Source organism: Temnothorax longispinosus, chromosome 9 (genome assembly GCF_030848805.1).
Source record: "Temnothorax longispinosus isolate EJ_2023e chromosome 9, Tlon_JGU_v1, whole genome shotgun sequence".
Classification (NCBI taxonomy): Eukaryota; Metazoa; Arthropoda; class Insecta; order Hymenoptera; family Formicidae; genus Temnothorax; species Temnothorax longispinosus.
The window spans coordinates 7,067,069-7,092,772 of record NC_092366.1 but is presented as its reverse complement, the minus strand read 5'-3'; the positions used below and the strand labels follow the sequence as shown (position 1 = coordinate 7,092,772).

The window sequence follows — 25,704 nt, the reverse complement described above, 5'->3', positions numbered from 1 at the left end:
CACGTTGGACTCTTCCACTCGTCACGACGAAATGGAATCGCGCGAGTAATTGAAGATTTCACACTCTGCTTTCGTCGAATTTAAAATGCGATTTTGGTAAGATCGCGAGCGCCTTCGTATTTCGATCGCAAATATTTGCGTGATCTTTCGAAAAATCGACAAAACACCTTCAGGAAGTTAAAAATCATCCGAGCTTAAAAATAATAAGATTATCAAGCCAATCGCCAAAATCGATTTTTTTGAAAACGGACTCTCGTACAAAAGGACTCTCGCTTCTTTTTTTTCCGCATTTATTTCTTCACACAAAATCATCACCTTCCCAATCATATCGTCATTAATGAGAATAAGTCGAATAAGTCGATAAGTCGATTAGCTTTCGAAAATCAACGACGTTTCGCACTTTATGCGCATTTCTTTCGGCGATGATATCACTTTAAGGGCCGCCGGTCGCGCCGGCCTCTCCGATTCGGACGCTTTCCTTTGGACTGAAGATTTAATTAGCGGTATCTGCCATCGGAGTTAAACGGACTTCGTTAAAGCGTAAACACGTCGCCGCGTCGTGTAAATCGTTATCGTGTTATCGGTTTGCAAGGGTCGGAAAGCGTGAGCGTTGAACGCATATTATGAGAATCTTGGCGCATACATCATTGTAGCGGTAAGCTTTTTGATTTTGTAAAATATTCTAAAAACGAAAGTGGATGTATGTAGACGGAGATCCCTCCCCGCGTGAAATTTCGATTCTTTTATAAAGAAAAGGTCATCGCCTTTTATAACTTTTCGAAATGACGCGCGATATTTTGGTGCATCGTCGTTTGTCGCTCGTTGCAACTCGAAAGGCAGGGTGAAGGGTCTCTCTCGTGGTGTTAATTTATAATACTTGGCTGGAAACGGCAGTCCGAGTGTCTCTACAGTCTACCGAGGGAACGAAGTCTCTGGTTCGCTGGCGCGAAACCGAACGTAGCGATGACTCACCTTGATCTCTCGCCGTGCGATTGGCTTGCTCGGTGATTCACGTACGGTTGCGCGTTCGCCAAAACGCGCATTCGTGACGTGATGTTTCCAGCGCGATGTGTCGCGCGTGCTGATTCTTCCCGATCCTTGATGGAGAACTCTGGAGCGAGTAATCGGGACGATCATAGTTTCGACAGCGAGCAGAGAACCCGAGCATCGACTCGATCTTGCATCACAAGCTCGATCTTGTAGTTTAGCTATTCGTGTCTCTGCTCTCGTTTGAAAAACCTTCTGCACTGAGGTCACGCAATTTTCGGATTAATTCAGACGATATTTATGATTTTGAGACTTGGCTCGTTCCTGCCACGATGCCAATCCGCTCGATTACAGCACGATTTGGTAAATTTAAATCCATTTGACGAGCACAAGGAAAGGTGTTTACACGTATGCGTGACGTGACTCATAAAGATGTCCAACCCACGTGATTAATCAACGTAATCACCGCCTGAAAAATTACGGCGGCGTAGCGCGGGTTGTCTTCCGTAATGAAACAGGCAGTGAAGAAGTAAATGTACCAGTTTTCCGAACCATCGAATTCTCTCACACTTGCTTGAACATCTGTTATCAGACGAGTCGTTCGGCAGGAAGAATTAATTTAGAATGCCAGAAATACACGACATTAAGATGTAACGAACTGGCGACACGTGTCGAAAATTACGATTTTTTTTTCAATATTTTTCGTACCATCTAAATATTTTGTGCTAAACAAATTCCCTCGGATTGCGCAATATTATGAACCAACCAATCGATACGTGGCTGGTTCATGATATATTCTATTCTTTTCTTTTTCTGTTTTTAATTCATAGTACTGTCTCGATATTACACTACGCGATATAGATGGTATAAGCGAATAAACAATAGGTAAATTAGGTATAAGTACGCCAATAGAACGGTCTATTGAGTGAATTAAACACGTGCCCATAATATATTCATTTCTCTACGATCGAGAATATCAAGCGTTGCCTTGTCAGAGTCCGTTTTATAGTCTCTACGGGTCGCAGGTCTCTACGGGTTTTACTTCGGTAATATCGTTTGATAATGTTGAATGTATTGCAGCGCAATTAACATCAAATTTCCAGAGTTTTACAGATGTTTGAACGCAATTTATTAATCCTTAATCATTTATGTGGATTTTACCTCGACTGGAATAAAATATACGAGGAAAAACTATTTTTTTTTTTTTAATAATACTTTACATAGCGTGGCGCAATAAGTTTATTAAAGCGTAAAGATGTAAAGACTCGGCGCGTGTGTTTTACTACGCAAATATTTACTTGTTGACTATAGTTCCGCAACACGTATGCTATCGCGAGACACGTCGGGTGTTTGTAGTTTCTAGTTTATATAAATCCTAAAACGTAGTCTACAAGTTTGACGTCTAATTTTTCTTATTTATTTAGATTCGATATTAATCATAAATCCGTTCTCAAATCTTTTCCAATTTGTGCAATCATTTCCTACTTTACAGACGATATCTTTTAGATTTAAAAAATATAAATCTTTAATCTCTTTCGTTATATAGCCTTAGTTCGTTACAATTAAAAGATAATCACGTTTTTTGCAATTTCTAAAAATGAAACAAAACATTTACTTCTTACAATCTTATAAACCAAAATAATGTCGAAATACGAAAAACTGGGACGACATGATACCCGAGTACGTTTTAAAACATCTCGAAAAAGTAATTGCGATTATGGGAATTATCCTAATTACATGTGGACGCCTTAATTACGGTTTAACTTCACGTTCGGTTTCCTTAGTTTTACCCAGCTTAGTGTTAATGAGAGTTTCGAAATAATCCTCATTTGGATCATTGGAATTGCTAACGCGAACGAACGAGAACGTCTTTTACTTAAACGTAACTTTACTTTACATGATAACCATTTTATCGCTGGTTTTTTACGATAGCGGCAACCCTGCCAACCGATGCTCGCGATTGCACGTGAGCATCTTGCCAGTTTTTCTGGGTAAACAGAGTTATCGCGTTTATCACAAAATATCGCTGCAACGCTCCGTTGTCGTGCTATCGAGGCCTTCACTATGCAGACCAAAAAATTACGGTAAAGCTAACTGGTCTCTCGCCAGCGATGAAGCTTATACGAGCATCGTAATAAAACCCAATGTCCGGGGGGCGAATTAATCCTTATTTAAAAGAAAAATAAAATTAATGTTTGCTCAATTTTAAGGTAATTTTTCAAACAAATTTTTTATTTGAGCTCAGTTATCGAGACATTTAAATATTTAATGTAAAAAATTAAGAAGGTATAAAAAAAGAGAACATTTAATTAAAAGCCTTATTAAAGGGAAGACTTTCAATCGGCTAAAGAGCACGTCTGCGAAATTCAACGAGTTTACTTTAGATTTAGTTGCATGAAATATTAGAATATATATGGTACTTTATTCGAAGATGCATGCAAATTTACACTTTAATAAAACATTCGCCTGCCTGACTCTAGCACCATTACCATTTTTTCACTTTGATTTACCACCCTGTAAGGAGTTAATCAGCTGATGGGAGAAAAAGAGGTGGGCGCCGTCAAACGATGATAAATTACTGAATAATAACGCCGGAATTAATTTTTTTTTTTACATCCCTTCGGTATAATTATATCGAGATGTACGTATGTCATCGTCTAAGGGCTACATTGTTTATGCGACACCCTTGTTCACGACGCCGCGCTACCCGACTACCTAAAGACTCCCGAAGGATGCGTCGCGGTCTGTAAGTGCTCAGGTCGACGTCACATTTACTTGACATTCATCCTTACCCTCGTTATCTCCATGCTCATTTTTCACGATAATGTCATCCGACGTTTTTCGTTGGCAGAGGCATATTCGTGAACGGAGAAATGTCGGGTGATTCAGCGAGCGAGCGAGCAAAAATAATCGGCCTCGCGAAATACTCTCGCTCCGCTGGATAACAACCGCTGCTCGTTATCAATAATCGATATCGGCCGTTATCAAGGTACGACGAAGATCGATAATAATATTCTATTGCTAGCCGCTATCACGCAAAATTTGACGCGATGAAGTTATATCTGATGATTTATTTATACGCACCTAGTTTCAGGAAAGTTTTTTGGCGTTTCTAGGCTGCAGATGAAAGAAAAAAAGAATGCTGTATGAATATTTTGCGCCAAATATCATAGATCATCTTTTCAAAATGTTATTTCATGACCTTTCTGTGCCATACGATTCTCGTTGTTTCTAATTTAACTGTTTTTTTTCTTTTTCTCTTTCTCCATCGGTATCAATTGTTATCGGTCCGATAAAAAAATGTTGAATCTGCTCATGATGTTCGATGACGAGTCGATAGACGAATAATATCGATAGCCTGTCGAATTTAAGCATCATCCGTGTCGCCAGGTCTCCCGATTCAACGCGCGCTAATAATAGCTTCTTGTAGCATTCGCTCGCAATTGGCGACGGTATATCGGCCAGTTTGAGAGACGGCCGTGCTGCACCTCGATATCTATTCGCTATCGACGTAATTAGCATTGATATTTCTCTTCCAACTGCTGACTACCGCCTTTATTCTTAGTAACATTTCACCGTCGCGTCCGTCCGTTTCCGCCATTCAAACCGCGAGGGTACCATCCATCTCGTCGGCGTCCTGTAATTCGTCCGACAAAATTTTCTCTCGACAACTTATATATATATATACCTCTTCGATCACATATACATGATACCGCACACTTCCGCATTATTCATTCGCGAGTTGTTGTAAACGTGATTAATTTTCGCTGCGGATGGACGTGAAATCGCGGGTCTGTAATATACGGGAATAAATGCTACATTTCAATGCTTCAATTTCAGTTTTTATTTTAGATTTAATTAGAATCGGAACTCGAGTGGTTGGAACAATGACGTGTAAGTTTAGGCTCGCAAATCACTCAGCTTCTGCTTCTAATTGAAATTAAAACTCGTTCAATGATGAAAATCGAAGAGAGTCGTCTCAAATCTCCATCTCTTTCGGTATTTTTTCTATAATGGAATCGTTTCCAAATTTGCCAAAAATTGACGATTGATTCGTTAAAAATGAAACACCCCATTATATATACCCCTGTAGTCGGAGTGAGCCGATTGTGCGTAAAAAATCGATGTCACGGGGTGAACAGTTTTGAAAGCGGACTCACGCAGGAAAAATATGATGCACGCACTAAATGACCTTAACCTTTCACATTTGCAATGCGAAACTCGTGAACCAGTATCATATATTTATTCGCACAGATGGAATATATTAAGCACTGTGTGTTGTGTAGCAATACATAGATATACGTATATACACCGGTTACGTCCCAAGCTCGTCCGGATGCACTATCAGGATTAGCACTTGCAATGTCGCAATTAACAGAAACGTTATACATTCCGCCTTTAGCCCTCCATTTGCGGAATAATTCTAATACGCTCCCGTTGTACAATCGGTTTTAGCCGAAAAGAAGCTTGAAAGGAATTCCTCACCGAAAATTGCCATTTACACGCGAGATTATATTTCAATTACCGATTTGATACGAAACGCTCTTTTGCCTGTCCGCGCTATATTATATAGCAAACAGGCATACTGACATGAAGTCAATAAGCGAAGAAGCAGTCCGGTAGCAACTCGTCGACGATTAAACCTTTATGTATTTTATTGATTAGCCCTCCGAGACAACGGAAATTGGGTCAAAACTCATTGTTGAAATTTTCAGGCATACATATGTCACGCAGTTATGTTTCGGCGGCATTTGGTTATTTGTTATATTATTTATAAAGCAGACTTATTGTTAAATTTATAAATGCGTAAATATATACATATATAATTTATGAGTGTTTGATATAACTTTGTTATGATACATATGTGTATAAGTTATACGCACATGTATATCATATTGCTCATATATGTGCGGAATTTACTTTTATTATATATTCTCCGAACATTACAAATGCATTCGGCAAATGTTTTCTACTCGGGACGCAACGGCTTCTGATGTACTTAATAATTTTATCGAGTACTCTCTCGCTTCTCTATCGCTCTTTGGTCCAAGTTAATTCTCTCGTGACATCTCTGTTGGCCCTTCTTTTTGGTCGGGCGCTCAACGACCCTGACGAGGAACTGCTCGACTGACAATGGACTGCTCAACTGGGAATCCGTGATCTCTCGCGTTGCGTCGCAACACGGTAATAAACGAGGAGAACTTGTTCGGTTTCGGCTCGGTCAATCGTTAATTGTATTATGACGAGTCCGTTCCGACGAGGACACGAGCTAGAAAGGGGAAAGGGGGGGACGTAAAGAGAGGGAAGTATAGCGGCGATTCTACCATACTCTGACCTGAGGAAGCCCCTGGTACTATTTCTCGTCTTTCTCTCCGTCTCCCTCCCGCCGATCTCCGCTTCCTCCTGAACGCGGCGGAACCCTCTCTCCCTCCGGCGATATAAACCGCGTCTTCCCCTTTCTCTTCCGCCTTCTCTATCTGTCGTGGTGGTGGCCGCCACGGCAGTGGCAGCGGCAACGGCAGCGGCGGCGAAGGAGGAGAGGACGGCCGCGACGTGGACGTTCGCGCGGTGGTGGTACCTGGCGAACGGTGGCCTGCCTGCTTGTCTGCCTGCCTGCCTGCCTGCCTGCCTGCTCGCTGCCTGGAGAACGGCTATGTCAGTCTGTGCTCCGTTGCTGGCCTAGCGGCCGGCCAAGTGATTCCAACCAATCAACCGGAGCGGAGTAGATATATATTTTACCTTTTTCTTTCTCTCTCTCTCTCTTTCCTTTCTGTTCTCCCTCCCCTTTCTCTTTCCCGCCCTTTCCATTGTTTTATGCCCCAGGCCCATTTGCCCGCGCTTCCCTGGTACCGCCGCGCTCGCGTCCCGATGTTCGGACTGGGGAACAGGAAGGTCCTCAAGTACTCCGCCATCGAGACGTCGCTCTCTATTGACGTCGAGGATACTGTCACGTGTTTCTGCAGGTCAGTTTCTACTTACGTCTTGCTCCGACGTGACGACGAACGCTACTTGCGTTCCCTTATACGTACATACCGGTGACGATGTGTGTGTCGGTACGATGCTGTTAGTATTAGCGATAACGTTAGCGTCCTCTCGAGCGTTCCCATGAAAACCAATCAGAGTTGATACAAAGTGCACTGACAATTTTTATGCACGTTTGTTAAAGGTATTCATCTGTCGGTGATATACGGTGGTCAGCACGGTTAAAATCAGTTGTATCGCGAAATTCTTACAAGCAATACCACACCAATACCAGTTTATTTTATTATAACCTTTACTTCGATATTTTTGTTTTATGGTTTGAGACAAATATCTTATATAATATATATATGTTTCTAAAAGGTATGCTCAGTAATTATATATTTCTGTTGCTTTTAAAAATACGAATATATTATCATTAAAGATGTATTAGATTGCGTAGGAAATGATTTTATATCAATGATTTTTATGATTTTATTTCATTCGAACGTAAAAAGCTTAAAGGTAGAAGGGATTAGAAATTATTAAAATTAGGGTAATAAGAAAAATATTCTCACAGAATCATCGTTTCTAAACTTCGAGGCCCATCAAAATCTTAGATTTTTAGATATATTTCTTTATAATGTCTCTGTCTCATCCAGGACGTGTCACAATTCTGAAATCACCGTACAAATCAGTTAATTGTGACTGAAAATCATTATATTCCGCGAAAGAATGCGTTGTCATTTAAAACGGTTTCTTTTTATATGCTGTTGTCTTTCAACTTAAGTTGCCGTTATCTCCGTCTGAAAGATAGAGGTACGCTGTCTCATTGCTATCGCTGATATGTGGACTTTTGTTAACGATTCAACGACGTAAAATGTAACGCACAAGGAAACTAACGCAATTATCTTCGATTCATTCTTCAACAATTAAACTTGCGTCATCGCAAAGTAACGACATTCACAATTATTCAGTAACGTCTTTCGTTTTTTTTTCTCTTTTTTTTTTATTGTTACGAAACACTCGCAAATCGCACGTGGAAGGACGGCACCGCTTAACGGAGCGGCATTCATATGCCTGTCCGATAAAAGGAAGTGTATTCTGGTCATACCTTTCTCATAAGGCACGATAAGGTTGGGAAATATATGAGAATAAAGTGCATATCCCCCTTTTTCGCAACATCTGTTCGCGAGAGATACCGCGGTGAAAAAATGTAAATGGGATACGAGAAGGCTGCTCGAAAAGCCGTCCACCGAAAACACGAAATATCGTTTTATCAGGCGGTGAAGTTGTTTCTATGAAAGGACGAACTGGCAGGTTTTACTCCTCTCGACAAGGTCTAAGGCGAGATACTCTCGCCCACGAGGAGGTGAACGAGTATTGAGATGCTGAGACGCGAGCGAAATGTGAACGCCTGCTCTCATACAATTTTACGAAATAAATCTCGGAAGAAAATACAAGAAGCTGCAAGAATACGGCTACAGTAAACCGTCTTATCGAACAACTGTTTCTCGCAGAAGACTCCGTTTGCACAGTTTGCTTCTCGCTGTTTACTTTAATGACGTACGGTATTTAGCGGCATTATCTTGCGCTGAACAATCGCGTCAGCTAAATAATATCTCGAGACTTTAGAAATTGTCTGCGATTTTGTTGGAGGATTTCGCGTTATCGCACATAAGGGATTAGTCGGGAGAACTTGAATTCATTCTCGAAAGCGTATTTAGAAAACGATGAAAGCTTCTCGTCGGACGCAATATCTATCTTCCTCGAAATCTAAATTTAATTTGGAGACAAGTTCTATTATGGGAACGAGTTTGTGATCTCGAAGTAATCTCAAAACCCACGGAGACGGAAATGCCAGGGAATATTCCTACGTTAGACGGTTAAACACAAAATCTTCCTATCCCCCCCCCCCCCCAAAACGGGTATATTTTCCCTCAAAGTGCGGGTTCTCGCAGCCGCATCAACTCCGTCGTATCGCGACTTTGTTCACGTATCCGTGCGACGTGATTACGTTGCGGACGTGTGTGACGTGTCGCATCAGCACGTGCCCCACGGCACGGTCGTCCTGCGCTCGAGGTGGTCAAAGAGGGGCCGGCGCCGGGCCGCTCTGCGGCTTTCGAAACTCATCATCGAGGATGCTCGTATGCCGTAAGCCGGTTTTTCGTCGCACTGCCCGGCGCGTGGTCTCAAAACGCTCCACTTTCCTGACGCGAACCGACGTGTTCTCTTCTTCCTCGTTATGGATTTTCGGCCGTCCGAGCCACACCACCGCACACGGGTCATATGACTCGACGCGTTTTGAGCGCAGAAGATTTTACGCGATTTTCATCCGTTTTCGTTCATTTACATAGCGTACGACGGCTGCGATATAGCCTGAAAATGAAAATTATAATTAAATCCAAGCGCAAATATCATGTATGATATTTGTTAATTTCGGATTGCTTCGCAAAGGATCATAAATTATATACATCTAAATTTAACCGAACGTTAACTTTATTACATTACATGACAAACATCGCTGCGATTAATTATCGATCCTTACTCATACATGCGCGTTATATGTATATAGTACTTTATTTTACGAATAAAATTTCAGTCGATGTTTCCTTGGCAAAGTTGCCAAAGACTTAATTAGCGCGAGAGTATATTTAAGTTTCAAGGTGGCTTAAAATGAAAAAGTCTCAGCGAATTAAGATTTAAATGCGTGGATAGCTAATGGAACTTGGTTTTCGCCGCGTCTTTGAAGAAAAAGTGGTCTCCTTGAGGGAGGTTGTTAAAGTGATCAAATGAAAAAGAAGGAAGGCCGTATGAAAGAAAAGAAGGTCGTATTGTCGGAAATGCACATTAAATATTTAAAGAAATATACAAGACAAGTATAAAGCTTCGTACTGCGTTTATGATTCTTTTTCTTTTATTTTCGTCTATCGACCGTAGAAACAAGCTCCCTTAAGGAGACCATATACTCTTCAGGAAAATACCTTGTATATCTACGTCTCTTTTCGAAATGCGTCAGCGTAGTGCAGCATACGATTAAGGCTACGTCAATATTTGCATTTAGCAAAGTGCTATTGGATGGGCAAGTTTCACACTTCGATATCTTCCGCTTGGATCGATATCAGAATTAAGACGACGACGACGACGACATGACCTCGTTTTTTTTAATGACGACCGTGTCCAGTTGAAGACATGGGATCGGCCGTGATCGAGTACAAACATTGATTTCTAAACCCTGCGCACGTGGTTAAAAAGAAAATAACGCCCTTCGGGGATAGAAATTGCGTCGTAGTTAGAGAAAAATTAAAGTGCGAAAAATATTACGTTCTAGAAAAATGAGCAATCTATGCGTGCGCTTTTGGTATATCTGCGTTTTAATGTTACAGGGTGGGACACGACGGGAAAGGGAGAGACCGCGAAATTTATTACGACCTAGTGACGCTGCGTATGATAATGACACATCAAAGTAGTGGCGTGACGTTTATTTCCGAAATGCGAGACCGTTGATGGCTCATTTGGCTCTAAGCGAAATGAAGCGGATTGATGAGAGGAATATCTCGCTCGCGCGAATGCGTGCCAGTTTCTGTCGCGTGGCAAACGCGTTGAATTGGATCACACATTTTCATTAAGCTGATTAACATCCTGACATTGACACCGTGACAAGGTCACGGTAGAAAGAAATCACCCATCAGCTGTTACCTTCATCTGGGGTTTTTTTTTTTATGATAGTCATAGTTGGTTTAGCGCGTTTGCCTGGCACTTACTCCGATATCGCGTTGCCAATCGATTAATCGCCAGAGGCGATTACTATCACCCGCGTATAATCGCGAATACGTGTTGCGATCTTTTTTACCTGTTTATCAAAAGATTCACTCTGCGTCGGGAGGCGCGCGATGGTCCTTTATCCTGTAATATTCGGTACGCGGCGAACGAGCAGTTACGTGGGCGACACGAAACACGAACCGATTAATGGACTTCCGGCTGGGAGACGCCAGGCGCGGCGAGACGCGACGAGAAGGCCGGTTTCGCGGAAACCACAGGCCAACCGCAAACTGTCGTGCCACACACACACACACCGCAAGACGGGAAAACCTCCGTCTGAGCGGAAGTGTTTGCACGCAAGTCGATTGTGCGAGGAGGAAGCGTCAGATTGACGCGCAGTGCGGAATTTGTCCAATCTAGAAGAGCGAATATAACTTTAGCCATTTGTCACATTCTTAATTTAAAAGTAGGAAAATTATATTAGTTTCATGTTCGTTTTTATCACTTTGTGGTGCTCAGCAAAGCCCATTTGCGAAGCCCAGCCTTGAGAACGTCGACAAGGCAAGGACGGAGGTCGAGATACGTAACTCGCGAGAGTTACTTGGCGAATCTCGCCCCCGTGGGAGTGGTGGCGCATGATGGGGGTAAACAAACGCGAGGGAAATGTTTATCGATGGGGCAGTGCCGTGACGTCACGCGGAGGCGCCTTTGAGGCGCCAACGTTCGTCCGTCCATCGATCCGCATCCTGTAAGGATGTAATCCCGCAGAAGAGGGTATAAGCCCAGTGGCCCCCTGATGGCGCCTGGCGCCAACCCCCGACCTATCCCCCGGTCCCCTCGCCCGCCGATCGTTTCGATAATTATTTCCCTATGACTGCGATCTCCCGGACGACCCGGACGTTCCGCGTTGTCAAAGCTAATGTACAGGATTCAACCTCAAGGATTCAACCTCTGTCCCCTAGCTTTAATCGTTATCGATCGCTGGCTTTTGGTCGTTAAAGGACTCAATGCGGAAACCGTGGAGTCTAATCTCGAGGGCCTTGTGCTTTGCGCTATAATTTCTGACGTGGATTACTCTACCGGATCTGCCAGATAATCTCCCGGTAATTATCGATGCGGCATCTCGCTTTATCTCTGCCAAGTACACGTATATAATCATGTTTGATGGCTAGTCTGCATATCTCGTGATAAACAGGTGCAGGGATAAGCGGGGAAGAGCCTTCTCTGATCAGCATCCATTGAAAATCACTCGCAGTTGTGTATGAAGAAGCTTTTATTGTCTGAAACAGTTTTGGAGATGGCAATCTCTATTCATACCGATCATAGTGCCGCGAGTCTGTCTCGTATCACGATTTTCGTTCTCGCTGATGCGTACGGCGATGGCATAACAAACGAGTTATTTCTTTTTGCTATTTTTGAGGCATGCTGCATCATCGACCATTTGAATATAATTCCCCGGCACGAAAATAGATACATCGCAATCGTTTCGTGCACGCTTCTTCAAAGATATGAAACTAAAAAATTGCTCGAAGTATGCGGGATATTTTCGTGCTCTTTGATCTTCGAAAGATTATACCGCCTGGTAACAGATCATTCAAATCAAATAAAAGTGATGAAAATTTCTGGCAGAACCGGAAGCGTTTGTGTTTCAAAAGTAGAAACACATAATTCTGCAGTCCTGCACTCGTCGCCGAGTGAGCTTCCGCTTATATTGCATTACGTTCGTTTTGTATTTGAAAGTATAATCCGGAGTGGGGAATTAAAGATTTCGAATTTTGAATAATCACGTAAAATCGATCGAGGAAGACTGATACGCGATACGAAGATACAAAGCGACACATGATCCGAGGGAAAGATCAGAGAGATAGAATGGGAGAGAATATACCCGCGCGCTGCGCGGAGCGATGAGCAGCGAGGCGCGGCGGGTGGCGGGGGTGGAGCGGAATATTGATTGTCGCAGAGTCAGGGTTCGGGGCTCGGGACTCGGGGGCACCGCTACCCCTCGCCGCCGCGCCACGCGCATTGCCCGCCGTCCGTTCGACAGTCAGCTGACTCGTGTTACCCGACTCACAGCTGATCCGACACACGCCGCCGCGCCGCGCCGTGCCGTGGTGGCGCAACCACCGTCGCATTGCCGCCCTCGCGCTTCTCTCCCTCTTTTCTTTCTTTCTCCTCTTCGCCGACCCTCGTCCTTCACGACGGACATCTCTTCCCTCTTCTTGCCTCTATACCCTCCGTGCATACCCGTGACTGTCCCTTTGAAGCGCAATACATTTTAGGCTCTTTGAGGGAGAAAAGCGAGAAAGGGAGAAGGGAAACAAAGTAGTACGGCAGAAAATGCGACGGGAATAAATAAGTTTCGCGTCCTCTCGTGAATAAATCGAGTTGACCTGAACGTGACTCCGAAACTCGCGGATATTCCGACCGGCCGAAGCCGGCGGAACTAATTTCATTGGACATTTTGTCGGATATCTCGTTTTCCTCGTTGGGGAAAAGGGTAAATGGCGAGGGTGTCGCACTTTTGTGGCTACGCGCGACGCACTCCGATCGTTGCGGACGGACACGAGGCGTGTCCAAGTTAATTCAATTTTGCAACTGAAATTGGTATTCGTTTGACAAAGCCCGTTTTTTATGTATGCACACGTTGGATAGATATTTCTGGCTTCTGGCATCAATCGATTGATCGCTACTCGCCATAAATAACTTGTTCATTGAAGAAAAATGGGCTTCTACTCAAGCTTGGTAATTGCAGGAGCTACAATTTTTATCCTAAGATCCAGATTTAAAATAAATTCTAGATTATTTTTACATATTTTTATGTCTTACACATTTCTCAATTTTTCAAGGACATGGGTTTGATTATAAGTATAAATAAAATTACGAGAACACGACACGATAGCTTACACGATAAAGATACGTAAAATGGGTTTTTGATACTTGATTTTTTAAGTACAAAATGTATAAGTGTATCAAATATATTTGTAATATTCCAATTTTTCTATTTCTAAACATACTATACTCGACAAAGGCATTTGTTCTATCTTTGCGCTTTGTGTTAAACGTTCCGTATGGCTTTAATATAAATATCGATAGTTCCTCTTTGCGAAGCTATCGGAATTTATGTGCGCTGGTCAGTGTTCCGCGGTCATGCTAATCCCTTCCAGCTCCGAGTTAGGCAAGGGAAGGTCAGATCTGGCAGAGATCAACGCGCTCATATCTCGCGATTGCATTAATATCACACGCAATGTCGTGGAGCACGAAACAGCGTCGACGGAATAGCTTATCGGACAGAAATGTGCATGCGCGAGCATGTATACCTCGGTCCTGCGCATATAGTCGAATAATTGAACGAGATGCTGGGAGAGGAGGATCTCCCAATATACATTAAACACAATGTGAAACAAAAGAGCATCGATAAACGTTGTTAGCTCAATAACTGATTTAAAATAAATCTGATAATAAAATTAAGGCGATTAGGTAAATTATTTAAATTAAATAAATTTAAGTTAGGTTGGTGCGACAATCAAACAGGGACGATAATGAAAGGCAATGCTCCTGATTCTAGGCACGTTTATCATGTCCAGAAATTATTTGGCACGTCTAACACGAATCGATTGAATAGTTTACTTCAAAGCACCATCTCGTTACTGTGCTGTCTTTTAATAATCGTATCTGGGAGCCGTAGTACTAAATTCCATTCTGTAATCTTTGTTAACTCTCGTTAACTCTTTCACCGTTACAAACATATCAAAGCGGGAAGTTCCGTATTTGCTTTTCTCTGCTCTGTTAACGAATCATTAATCTTTTCTCGTTGTTTTTCAAGATTTCGAGAATCCAAAAAATGTCGGAGCTTTTCCATCAGGAAACGCACATAGCGAAACTGTCGGTAGATATTTGTTGGTATCCGGGCATCGGCTCTAATTCGCGCTGCACATCGGCGCGTTTCAGCTGTGGCTCCCTTCGCCCTCCCACCGATATAACGACTCCGCGATCTCGGCCACGACACTCTCGGCAGTCGCGTCCGTGCGCTTGACGGCGACGCGTCGCGTTACGTCACGTGAGGTCGGGTTTGCGACACTTCGAGCTACGTTCACTTCCGGAAGGAAGAAGAGAAGGAGGAGGAAAAGTCTCCGGATCGCCGACTCGCGGCCGCGAAATGCGCGGACAACGCCTCGTCGGAACGACGGCCAGCTCGATACGTACGATCGGCGTACGGTTTAGAAAGTTTACAACGGCATACTACTCCCGCCTCTCTCGTTCTTTCAACGTGAAAGAGAAAACGTCTTTCCGCTCGTCGTGATCTGTCATATGGTCCATATGGGTCCATGACAGCGATCTGCGGACGCGATGCAGCGTGATTCGATTAGGGAATTAGAGAAGGGCAGGATAGGGTGCGATGATCTCGCGAGGAAACGTTCGCAACGTGTATTTTTTTAGACAGGCTGATTAATGAAAAGAATATTGACGAGAATAAAAATGAAATATACATGTAAAACACTCATAAAATTTTTTTTCTTTAAAATATCTATAGAGAGTTTAATGATGCCTTTTCAAGTCTGTTAAACTGAAAAGAATTGTTTGCCAGCGTTTTTTTTTACGTCAGAATAATTTCATTGGATTTTGCGCGATGAACATCCCGGAAAAGAGTGGAAATTATTATCTCTGAGAGAGTTGGAAATTAAACAGAGGATTATTATTATGTAATGAAAGAGGGATATACATAAGAGAAAGAAAGGAGATTGAAACAATATAAACCGGAGGTTAAATAGACCTTCTGGCATGCCTAGAAATTCTCGTGAATTTTTTAGAAAACGTTATGTTTTCGGGAGCTCTAGGGAACGAGAAAATAAGGTGGTCCTTTATTTACTCCCCTGATCCTTCGGGATTCTCGCCGAGAGGCCGACCGTGACGGATTCTTTCTGTCAGAATCGAGGCCGAAGTAGCTGAATTTAGTCCCAAGCAGATGGACGTGGAATTTTTTTCTTAATTCCCGCGGGATAAAGAGACACTTAAGCGTTCTTGAAATAGATCGCCAAATTTAGCAGCGTATTTCGTTCACAAAAATAAATTGAAAATGTTATTTCATATATATTATATTGTATATAATATAAATAATACATGAATTTTATATTCATATTACGTAAATTTCGCGTCGGAAGGGAAAATCGCAACTTATCTTTGTTCGGTAAATCGCTATTCCCGGGTTGCATGATTAAATTTTGGACGAAGACCGACGTGACCTCGTCCGGGTCAGGATCAAGGACGCAAACGTCACGGCTCCGTCGAGTTGTTCGAAATCGTCGGTATAGCTATTTGGCTCGATTTCGTTCACTTCGCGACGCATCGACGCGATGCGGCCGCGGCGACGACGCTCGAGTTTCCGCTCGGACGGCTAACCGGGTTGATAAGTCGCCAGTGCGCACTATTATTTCTCGTTGTCTGTCAGTAAATTGCAGCGTAGTCATAATTGTAAATTATTAAAATAAGGTAGACTTACGCGCTGAGAGATCTCTCTATTTTTTAATCTACGGGAATTATTATAAAATTATTTTGCGTGACACACACGCGCCCTCGAGGTTTTTATATTAGTCTATTTTTTTTATCTTTTAAGATATAAGATATTTCTTGAGGGACTATTTTCTCTTTGTAAAAAGCAGATCGTAAAAGGAAAATGGTGATCGCATGCATCGTTTTAATCTCAGAAAACATAAGTCTCTCTCGACTTCTGCCGCGTGTGTTATGAGAGTTCGGTCTAGCGCAAAGTTCGCGTTTTACCTGCGCACGGATAACTCGCGGCAGGAAATAATGTTGGCGGAAGCAATGTGGACTTTTGCGCCAATAAAACAAGCGCTCGCGAAAAAACGAAGGCAAAGTATAAAGTACAAAACGAGCGGCCGTCCACTGAATGAAACGCGTTTATTCGTACTACGTTCTTTAAATGACGTTGTGTATAATGATGATTTACATTATATTGATAAAATTTATTATATTTATATTGTATTTCGTTTTTGTGCCATATTACATTTGATATCACCGTATCACAGTAAGCTAGATTTCGCCGATAATCCTTTACATTCAACACTCATTAACGTCAACAAAATCGCGATACCGAACTTCGTAACACGATAGCTGCGTCGAGTTCTGCACGTTTGCGGGATATTGCGGGGCGTAATTCCACATGCGCGAAAAGTTAGTTAAGGCACGAACTCGCCCGAACTTATCCGCCCTCGCTCGAGGTACTCGTCACGAGACGATCATCGATTCTATTTTGGCCGACCGGTATCGCTAATCCCCCCCAGCTCCTAGCTATATTTTTCCTCGTGGCGTTACGGACGCACGTGTACGTGATAACCCAGTTCCTGAAAGACATCGAAGCGACAGACTCGCGACGATAGCTCGAAAAACGAGAAGCCTGGCCGGCCTGGCGCCGCGCCAGCTACGCGTATTGCCCGAATTTTTTTGGATTGGCGGATCGCCGCGAGGACACGCCGAGAGAGAGTACGTAGAGGAGAGAGAACGTGAGAAAGCGGGGTGAAATGCAATTTATTGATACTCCGAAATGTAGATTCCTCGGAAGTAATAATTTCGCGGGGGATAATAATTTCGTATGTGCAGCCTCGTATCTGCTACGCTGATCAAAATGGAAATTTGGGACTATCAGTATACCTACATTAATCCGCACAGTAGCTATACGCGGGTTCTGTTTGAATCATTATTCTTTTCCGATAAAACGGTTCACCGAAAGCAAACGCTCGAATTTTGCTCCAGATCGACGATGAACGATCTTTCACGACTACCGTAAACGAGATCGATTGTCTTCCAAGCAGCGTGTCTTCCGCAACTTCCGTCGTCTTCCCGCGAGCTACATATTTCTTCTCGAGCCGAATAGTAGATCGGGCGTCACCATCATCTATGCTACTGAACAAATCGCCAGACCTGGTAAGCCGATGAACACGGCGAGATGAACGAGAGTCCGAGATTAGTTTAGCTAGACCGCTTTCAATTTGGAGGAATTATCCGAGGAAATTATCTGAGGGAATAACGCACGTGAACTCTCTGAAAGAACCCAAGTATGCATTTAAGATGCATGACAATCAAGTGACACTTGACATCAGTCTCACGTTCTCAGTACGACTATCAAGTGATTTGCTGATTACTCCTCGTTTTTTCAGCACGGAGTGAGAAAATATCGTTACTAAGAAACTTGAACACATTTATAGTACACGAGTATTTAGAACAGATTTTAGAGAAGAAGAAAAAGAAGAGGAGCGCGGAATAGAGAAGAAATCAAAATCTAGACGGATCCGACCGATTCTCAAACCTGCCATTAACAGGTGCATCGAGAAAGGAGATTCTCCGATATAATCCCTCGATACGAACATTCCGTCCTCGATACCAAAGAGATTATTTAACACGCTCGGGGATTCTCGGCCGAGTGATAGCTCGCCACCGCGCACCGGTCTCTGCATAAGAGGGAGATCCAAAGAAAGCCGTCCCGGCGCGTGCTGACCAACGTTCGATGACAAACGAACAAGATTTGGTGCCTACCCAGCGTGCGTGAGCGGATCCTCGGGCACGAGGGCGGCGCGCCGAGGCCGAGGAGATCGTCCTCGACGACGACGATCGCGACGACGAAGACGACGGGAACGATGCTACGCTCGCCGGCGCGCGGCGCCGTCACCGTCCTACGGGTGCCCTCCTCCGCTTCCGCATCCGTTTCTGCCGCGGCGGCGGCGGCCGCGGTGGCATCCTCGACGGCCACGACCGTCTCAGCGCCGCCGACGCCGGTCCACCACGGCGGCGCCGGTACCGGGGCCGGCAGCTCGAGCAGCGCCTCCTCCTCGCGTCTCTCTCTGCTCGACACCTGCCATAGGAAGATCCGGCTCTTCGGCGAGCTAGTCGCGTGAGTTTCCTGTCCTCTCCGCCCTGGCCGTCCCCCTTTCCCTCCTTCCCCCCCCCCTTCCGCAAAAACGATATCGTGTTATAGATACATATGTGCATATGTGCGTGCCGTAACGTGGAAATTAGCCCGGTGTAATTAAAGCGCATCTTCTACGCGAGATATACGGATTGAAATGGGAAGAGTCGAGTGTCCGTAATAAATTGCCGTAACATATGCCCGAGGCATCGATAGCGTCATAGACGAGAGAGTATTATTGTACGAGATGACTGTTGTACGCGATTAGAGACACACGTCATTGGACAAGGATAAATTTGTATATCTGGGCTGACTTACGTCAGCCTTTTTCCTTCTATACGGAGATGCAGCTTCTTTCCAGGAGCATGGAAAGCATGTGCGCGCTTTCTGGAGAGAGATTTGTGCGCGTGAGCTTTGGATCGTGTAGACGTGGCTGAACCTCGTTGCTATCGTTATTGCATGTAATTGCATTTTTCACTGGCAGGAAGCTGAATGTGCGACACGGCTGCTGCGTACTGAGCAAGCTCGAGCCGAAAACCAGTTGTTAATGTTTAGTCCTCACGTGCAGACAAGAACACTTCTCTATGTTAGTTGCGTATTCTTGTGCGATTCGCATTAATTGGAACTACCGTTTACTTTCTTCATTTTTACTAGAATATTATTAAGTTGGTGCAAGAAATTTCTCTTTCCATTTTTAAGGAAAATTATGGTTATCTGAATTTTTCGAAAAAACAAATAAAAAAATTATTTTTTTTTTTTTATAGAAGGAGCATAGTCAATGATAACTATTTTAGTTTGCTAAAAGTGCTACAAAAATGTATAACTTTGCTTTTAACTTTATTTGACAGATTATACGACAAATCTTTTGCACCCACGTAATAATAAGATTCTACTGTATTATCTCGCAATTTCATATATGTATGTGTATCTATATGTATCCACTAATAATTATATTTAAAAAAATAGATTTTTTGTATTAAATACACACAGGATGTCTCTTGAATAAAGTTCCGATAACAAATTATTTGGAGTAGACTTTCCTTTTGCGAAGGTTCAATTAATCAACGTCTCAGGTCTCAGTTCATAATTTGTTTTATATTCTGGCATCAAACGTTAATTAAAAATTTGCAATTTATGTCCAAGAAATTCAATACCATTTAAATTTAATTAATTTTATTTAAAAATACTTTCTTGTTATTTTAACGAAAAATTTTTTTAAAGCTTATAAGAAATATTGATTAAAATTTGATATAGCAATATAGTAAGATATCCTGTGTATTATTAATATGTAAAATATAGTGTTTTATATATATTATAAAGTTAGAGCTATATTACTATCAAAAGTAAGGTAAAATTTCTACATTGCGTACGATAATGGCGCATTGTAATCGATTTTTATAACTATTTGTAATTTTCCACTAAGCAATACTATTTTGTGACTTTTTCCATCGAAAGATTTTTAATTAAGCGATGTTGGAAACGTTCTCTAGCGTCTTATTTACGCAGAAAAAGAATTCGTTCCTGAGAGTGTGATGTGAGAAACACCACGCTCGGCTTCGCTGATAAATTAAAGAGAAATTGAATAGACTCGGGAAGCGTCGAGGGTAATCGTGCAAATCCGATAATTCACCGATTTGATTAATGAATTCGTGTCAGCCGATTAAAGACGAAACGCTTTGTTCAATCTGTTCCGGTCAATCTGGAGACCGCAAATTAGCGGTCTCCTATGAAATCGACAACGATGGTGCGTTGTAAAAAAATTTCTTGGCACTTTCGTTGACTTTCCCGGAGATTTGCTCTAAACGACATACCGCACTCGATATTAGTGTATTATCTTCTGTGACATTATCATTTATATTTACGATTGGCACGTTTTCATAATTTTAATCTTCAATTATTTTCTCTGTAGTTCAATATTCAATATCAATTCTATATTCTACATAATAGATCCGATTTTTTCTCGCTTCTTTTGCAAGTATTCTTTCATTACTGTATAAACTGTTGAAATCAAACTTACTTAATCGTGAACTCTATACTCTTTTGATAACAATAAAATGTTATAAAGAACAATCTCTCCAAGAACCGATCAATTTGGTTTCGGACAACGTGCTTATCGATCTCATCCACACACGAGGCTGTGCTGTGTTACATGTACACATTTGCGCCTTTTACACGCGACATCCGTGATTCTGCTTGGCTTGAGCGTTTTGAAAAGAACTTTTCCATAGAGGAATTGTCTCACTGACCGTGCGACCGCTTTCTCGTTTTGCAGAAAGGCCAGACGAAAGGAGAAGGATGCGGGAACCACGGAGGATCCGAAATTGTACCTGGAGGAGGCCGCCCTCGAGAGGCAGCTACCGGAGCTGGACCTGAGGATGCTCGTGGACCTACCGCCCGGCCTGGACTACAACGAGTGGCTGGCGTCGCACACCCTCGCATTGTTTGACCATATTAATCTCGTCTACGGCACGATATCCGAGTTCTGCACCATGACGGGCTGTCCCGACATGACCGGACCCGGCTTAAGGTACGTACGTGTCCCCTTGTCCCCTTCAGCTCCGAAAGAGGTTTTCAAGAAATATAGTGTCTTTTAATCGTGCGATACTTTTATTGGAGCGTAAACATCCATTCGGCTCTTTCAGTAACTGGAACTGTCAGTTTTTGTCGTGGTTTCTATCCCCTGATATCTATATAATATACGATCTTTGCCAAATGCACAGTCACATTGTCATCGCGTTTCCAACAAAACATCTTTCATCAACGCAAGTTTGATCGAAATTGTTTACGTACGTCATTTGCACGTCATGTCATTTTGCACTCGAAACAGTCGATATCGATTTGTGACCATTGATTTATTGTTCCAGAACGTATCTGTGGTTCGACGAAAAGGGAAAGAAAACGAGGGTTGCGGCGCCACAATATATAGACTACGTTATGACATTTACGCAACGCACCGTTAGCGACGAAACTATATTCCCTACAAAATATGGTAAGTTGTCTTTCCCTTAACGCTATGTATTTAATTCATTCTACTTGGGATATATATCTCAATATAATTAATTAACTACGTTATAACTTAGTACGTAACGCTCCCAAGATTTATTATTGATCGAACGGTTTATTATTGACCTTATTCGCGTTTACGTTATATGATCAAGCGACCGATGTTAATTTCGCCGTGATGTTTTTCAGCAAACGAGTTCCCGAGCTCGTTCGAGTCGATAGTGCGTAAGATCCTGCGGCTACTGTACCACGTAGTGGCACACATCTACCACTGCCACTTCAGGGAGGTGGCGCTTTTGGGGTTGCACGCTCACCTCAATTGTGTATTCGCCCACCTCACGCTCCTTAATCAACGCTTCAACCTTATAGACCCCAAGGAGACGGAGATCCTGGGGGACTTGGAGGCCGCCCTCTTGGGTAAGTTTTATACGTTGCCGTCGCGACCGTCGCGTCGTCGCCGCCGATGTGGTATTGATCGATGCCGATTACGCAATGCCGGCGAGAGATCCGAGACTGGATTGCGCATTTTGAGCGACGGAATATTTCTTTCTTGACGATCAATAGGGGGTCACCTTCATCAGAGAATCTTCTCGTTACTATAACAACTACATAACTACCCTTAACGAAGCAGACGATTGAATCACAAATCGATGCTCGGATTGAGCTAGAGAATTTGTTTAAAAAAAGATTGGCTGTGTATGGAAGTGCTTTCGATAACTCCCGTGGTGTTTGTTATCGAAAGCAGGGTTGGCGACTATCGATACATATATATATATATAGAGAGGGAATGTTTCTTTGTCAGTTATGGGTCAAAGTTACGCGCGATTAAGGGACGAACCCAATTACGGTACATTAAGTTTATATTTAGTCTACTACGTTATACAGCCCGGAGAGATACACGTTTGATTTTATGTTATTGATCCCTCCTTTGGCTGGTTGCTTGCAGGTGACTCGACATCCGCGCCTTCGCAGACCTTAGCCATCCAGGAGACTCCGACCACCACGAACACTAGCAGTACCACCTAGATCGCTGCGATGCGTCATAGCGAGCGAGCAGAGGTTGCAGTTCCTGAGACTAGGTGACGATAGGCGATACGTTCGTTCATTCGGTTTCATTTGTCTCCTTTTTTTCTTTTTGTAGATTACATGCGAAAAATAAGGTTTATTGCGATACGATCGGCCGGTAAAAGAGAGGAGAAGTATGAGAGAGTGAGAGAAAGAGAGTGAGAGTGCGAGGGAGAGAATGAGAGAAAGCAGCGATTCTGTAAAAATGAGAAAAGATATACCAGTAGTACCTGTACATAGCAAAGTGTGAACAACTAAATGATGTAATTAGGTTCCTCCGTTTGTTGTTTGTGAGATTGTACATAATTTATTAAATGGTAAGATACACGAGATAGGGGAAGAGAGAGAAAGAACGAAAGAAAGAAGATGAGAGAGCGAGAGCATGCACGAAAGTGACAAAGAACATTGATTATTATTGACAAAGCTAGTTGCTATAAGAGATAATTTGTTCTGTAAAAAAAATGACACAATAATAATATTGTAAAGTTAAAATAATACCAAATATATACCTGGTGTTAAGGCATGTGTTGTTGGTGATGTATCGAACGTGCGTCACGCAGGAATGCAGATTCCTCTAAGGAATGGATCTGTGATCCTCGGATTCGCGAAAATCCTTTGAGAATGCTAAAATATGAAGGTTATTCGACCAATCTCCGTAATCGAGCAAAATTGCAATTTTATAACTTTCACATTTTAGCTTTGCTATTGTCGAGCATATTGTGTTTGCTCTTCAAGAATCTTTAGTCAAGTTACTAAAGCTCGATCTTCAAGAGTCTCCAATTTTCGTTTACGAGCTCAAGTAGCAGTGGTCGGGGCGTGAACGTGCTTCACCTCCACGAGCCTGATCGCGGCGCAGAGATTCGCGATTTCCCTCAGGAACAGGCCCATCGCCTCGGCTATCGGTTCGCAGAGGTCCCTCAACGACGTCGCGATATTGTAGAACAAAATCAATACAGGTTGCACGAGGGCGTTAAACAAAATAGACAGCAGTGGTTTCACAAAATAATCCGCTATCAATTGAAGTATCCCCACTGTCAACGGCCGGATTACGCTGTAGAGCACAAAGCGTAGGAGCTGCAGAATAAAGGCCGTGACGAAGGCGATACCGATGTGAATCGTGCCGAAGATCTCCGCCCAAAAGCGGGTCGCTGCCTGATCGGTCTTTTCGGCGCACTTGTCCGTAATTAGTACAGGATGGCAATCGGTTGTTCGATAATATCTGCGAGAAGTATTATATCCGAGTAATTAATTACTGTTTCGTTAATCTTTTGATTGTAATTAATTTGGAAAAAAATTATTCTAAAAATTGAAAAGAGTTCGCTGCAATAGAGCACATGAAGCAAAATTGGGGAACATTCTTTATATTCGAGAAATATTCTCGTCGAGTGGTCGATACCCACGCGGAGCTTCCATGGTCAAAATAGTAGATCTCGATCTTCTCCGCTATTTCCTCCTTCTTGAGTTTCGTTTTCGTTGGATATTTAAGTGGTTTCGGTTTGCCGGTCTCGTCCTTGGCGTTTTTACTCGGTATCCCTTCCGACAGTTCCTCGCGGGAAACGAAGGGTTGAAATTCGTGCGGCGGTTGCAATGCGTCGAGGTGTTGTTTAGGCGTGCCATTTAGACGCTGCTTTGCGTAGTGAGGACACTGAACTTGTTTCAGCTTTATCTCATACATCTTGTCCCTCTTGCCGTTTCTCGGCCGTTTCCAGCGGCTCCAGAACGGACGCGATTGCGGTTTATCTGAAAAATACGATCACCGTTACACTGTGTACCTTCGGTGCGCGTCTCGACGGCGTCTCTAGGTACCTTCCTTGAGTTTCACAGGCAGAACGTAGCCGTTGCTGGAACGATAAATCTGCTTTGAGAAATAAATGAGCTAACGAGATAACGACAAGCGCAACAGCGTTACATTTTGTGACTATGACAATGGCACGGGAAACTCGATTTAAGTTGCGTCGCAGGTGGCTGACTCTTCGACTTCTTCCGCTGCGACTGGCGATCCAATCTTCCTGGGACCGCAGATGGGATATCGGCCGCCGCGGCTACGCAATAAGTTGCGACCAGTGATGCATCGGAACACTTGCAGTCCGTTTCTGCGTGCAAGACGCAAATAGAATGATTGTTCAACGATAAATTAAAGTAAATAGGATAGACCTAGTGTAAGATAAAACAAGGGACTAAATCATAGACCTCCATCCATGCAGATATTTTTTCGAAAAAAAAAATTGACAGTTTCGCTAAAAAATTTGCTGTCAAAAGAATATTTGGCGTGATTTTCGGGCGCTTTGTACATATATAGTTTGCTTTCACAGAACGCTTGAAAAAAAATGCAGCAAATATGCCTTTGGGTTTTTCAACGGCGTTGTTCCTCTTATCGACCGTCTCGGTGCAGACCGCATTTACATCAGAATTTATGGCTGAGGTAGCGTCATCCGAGCGCAAGGACGTTAAATTGGAAGGTTCCGTCGTGTCGGCGCAAGAACAATCCTCTCCGGTAACCATGTTAAACGCATTTCCTCACGTCAAACACATGAAAAATTAAAGTAACATCAACATCGAATAACGCAAACCAAACTGCAACACAAACTCAGAACTCGGAACAAAGGCGATAACAAAAGCGACCTGCAATCGTACATACGTTGCGTATTCAAGTCATATCAGTTATGATCTTGGTATAGGAATTCGAATTTAAATATCACAGACACACGACAGTCATGATGATAGATACAAAAAGAGTCCAATAAAATATTCGCGATAAATTATGGAAAACGATTTTGTTATCGCGAATGAAAGTCGATTGCAGAGCGTTATTCTGAGAATTATTTACAATTAAGCAGGCATATTAATTCAGGTTTATCTGTCGTAACGTGTTATGGGAGTAATGTGTTACGGGAGAAAATAAAAAAAGGAACATATAGAGATATTTAATTTTGCTTTTCGGGAAAAACATGACACACGTACATACATATATCTGCGTTTTAAAGTTTCTCTCAAGTGAGGTAAGTATTTAG

General features: G+C 42.8%; 2 protein-coding genes across 3 annotated transcripts; one reads left to right on the top strand and one right to left on the bottom strand.

The window, feature by feature from the left end:
* Positions 1-6,535: 6,535 nt before the first annotated feature.
* On the top strand, positions 6,536-23,216 carry Mob2 (MOB kinase activator 2). 2 transcript variants are annotated; one of them, XM_071787481.1, is made up of 5 exons: positions 6,536-6,950; positions 20,898-21,152; positions 21,490-21,614; positions 21,818-22,045; positions 22,575-23,216. In XM_071787481.1, the coding sequence occupies exons 1-5, from the start codon at positions 6,802-6,804 to the stop codon at positions 22,652-22,654; spliced, it is 837 nt and encodes a 278-aa protein (XP_071643582.1). In that variant the 5' UTR covers positions 6,536-6,801; the 3' UTR covers positions 22,655-23,216. The 2 variants fall into 2 exon arrangements, with proteins under 2 accessions (XP_071643582.1, XP_071643581.1); XM_071787480.1 differs by lacking the exon at positions 6,536-6,950 and adding an exon at positions 17,700-18,610.
* Positions 22,744-25,652, bottom strand: LOC139818664 (uncharacterized). The gene is made up of 2 exons (XM_071787484.1): positions 24,094-25,652; positions 22,744-23,912 (listed from the first exon to the last, which is right to left on the bottom strand). The coding sequence occupies exons 1-2, from the start codon at positions 24,366-24,368 to the stop codon at positions 23,489-23,491; spliced, it is 699 nt and encodes a 232-aa protein (XP_071643585.1). The 5' UTR covers positions 24,369-25,652; the 3' UTR covers positions 22,744-23,488.
* Between the last annotated feature and the right edge of the window lie 52 nt (positions 25,653-25,704).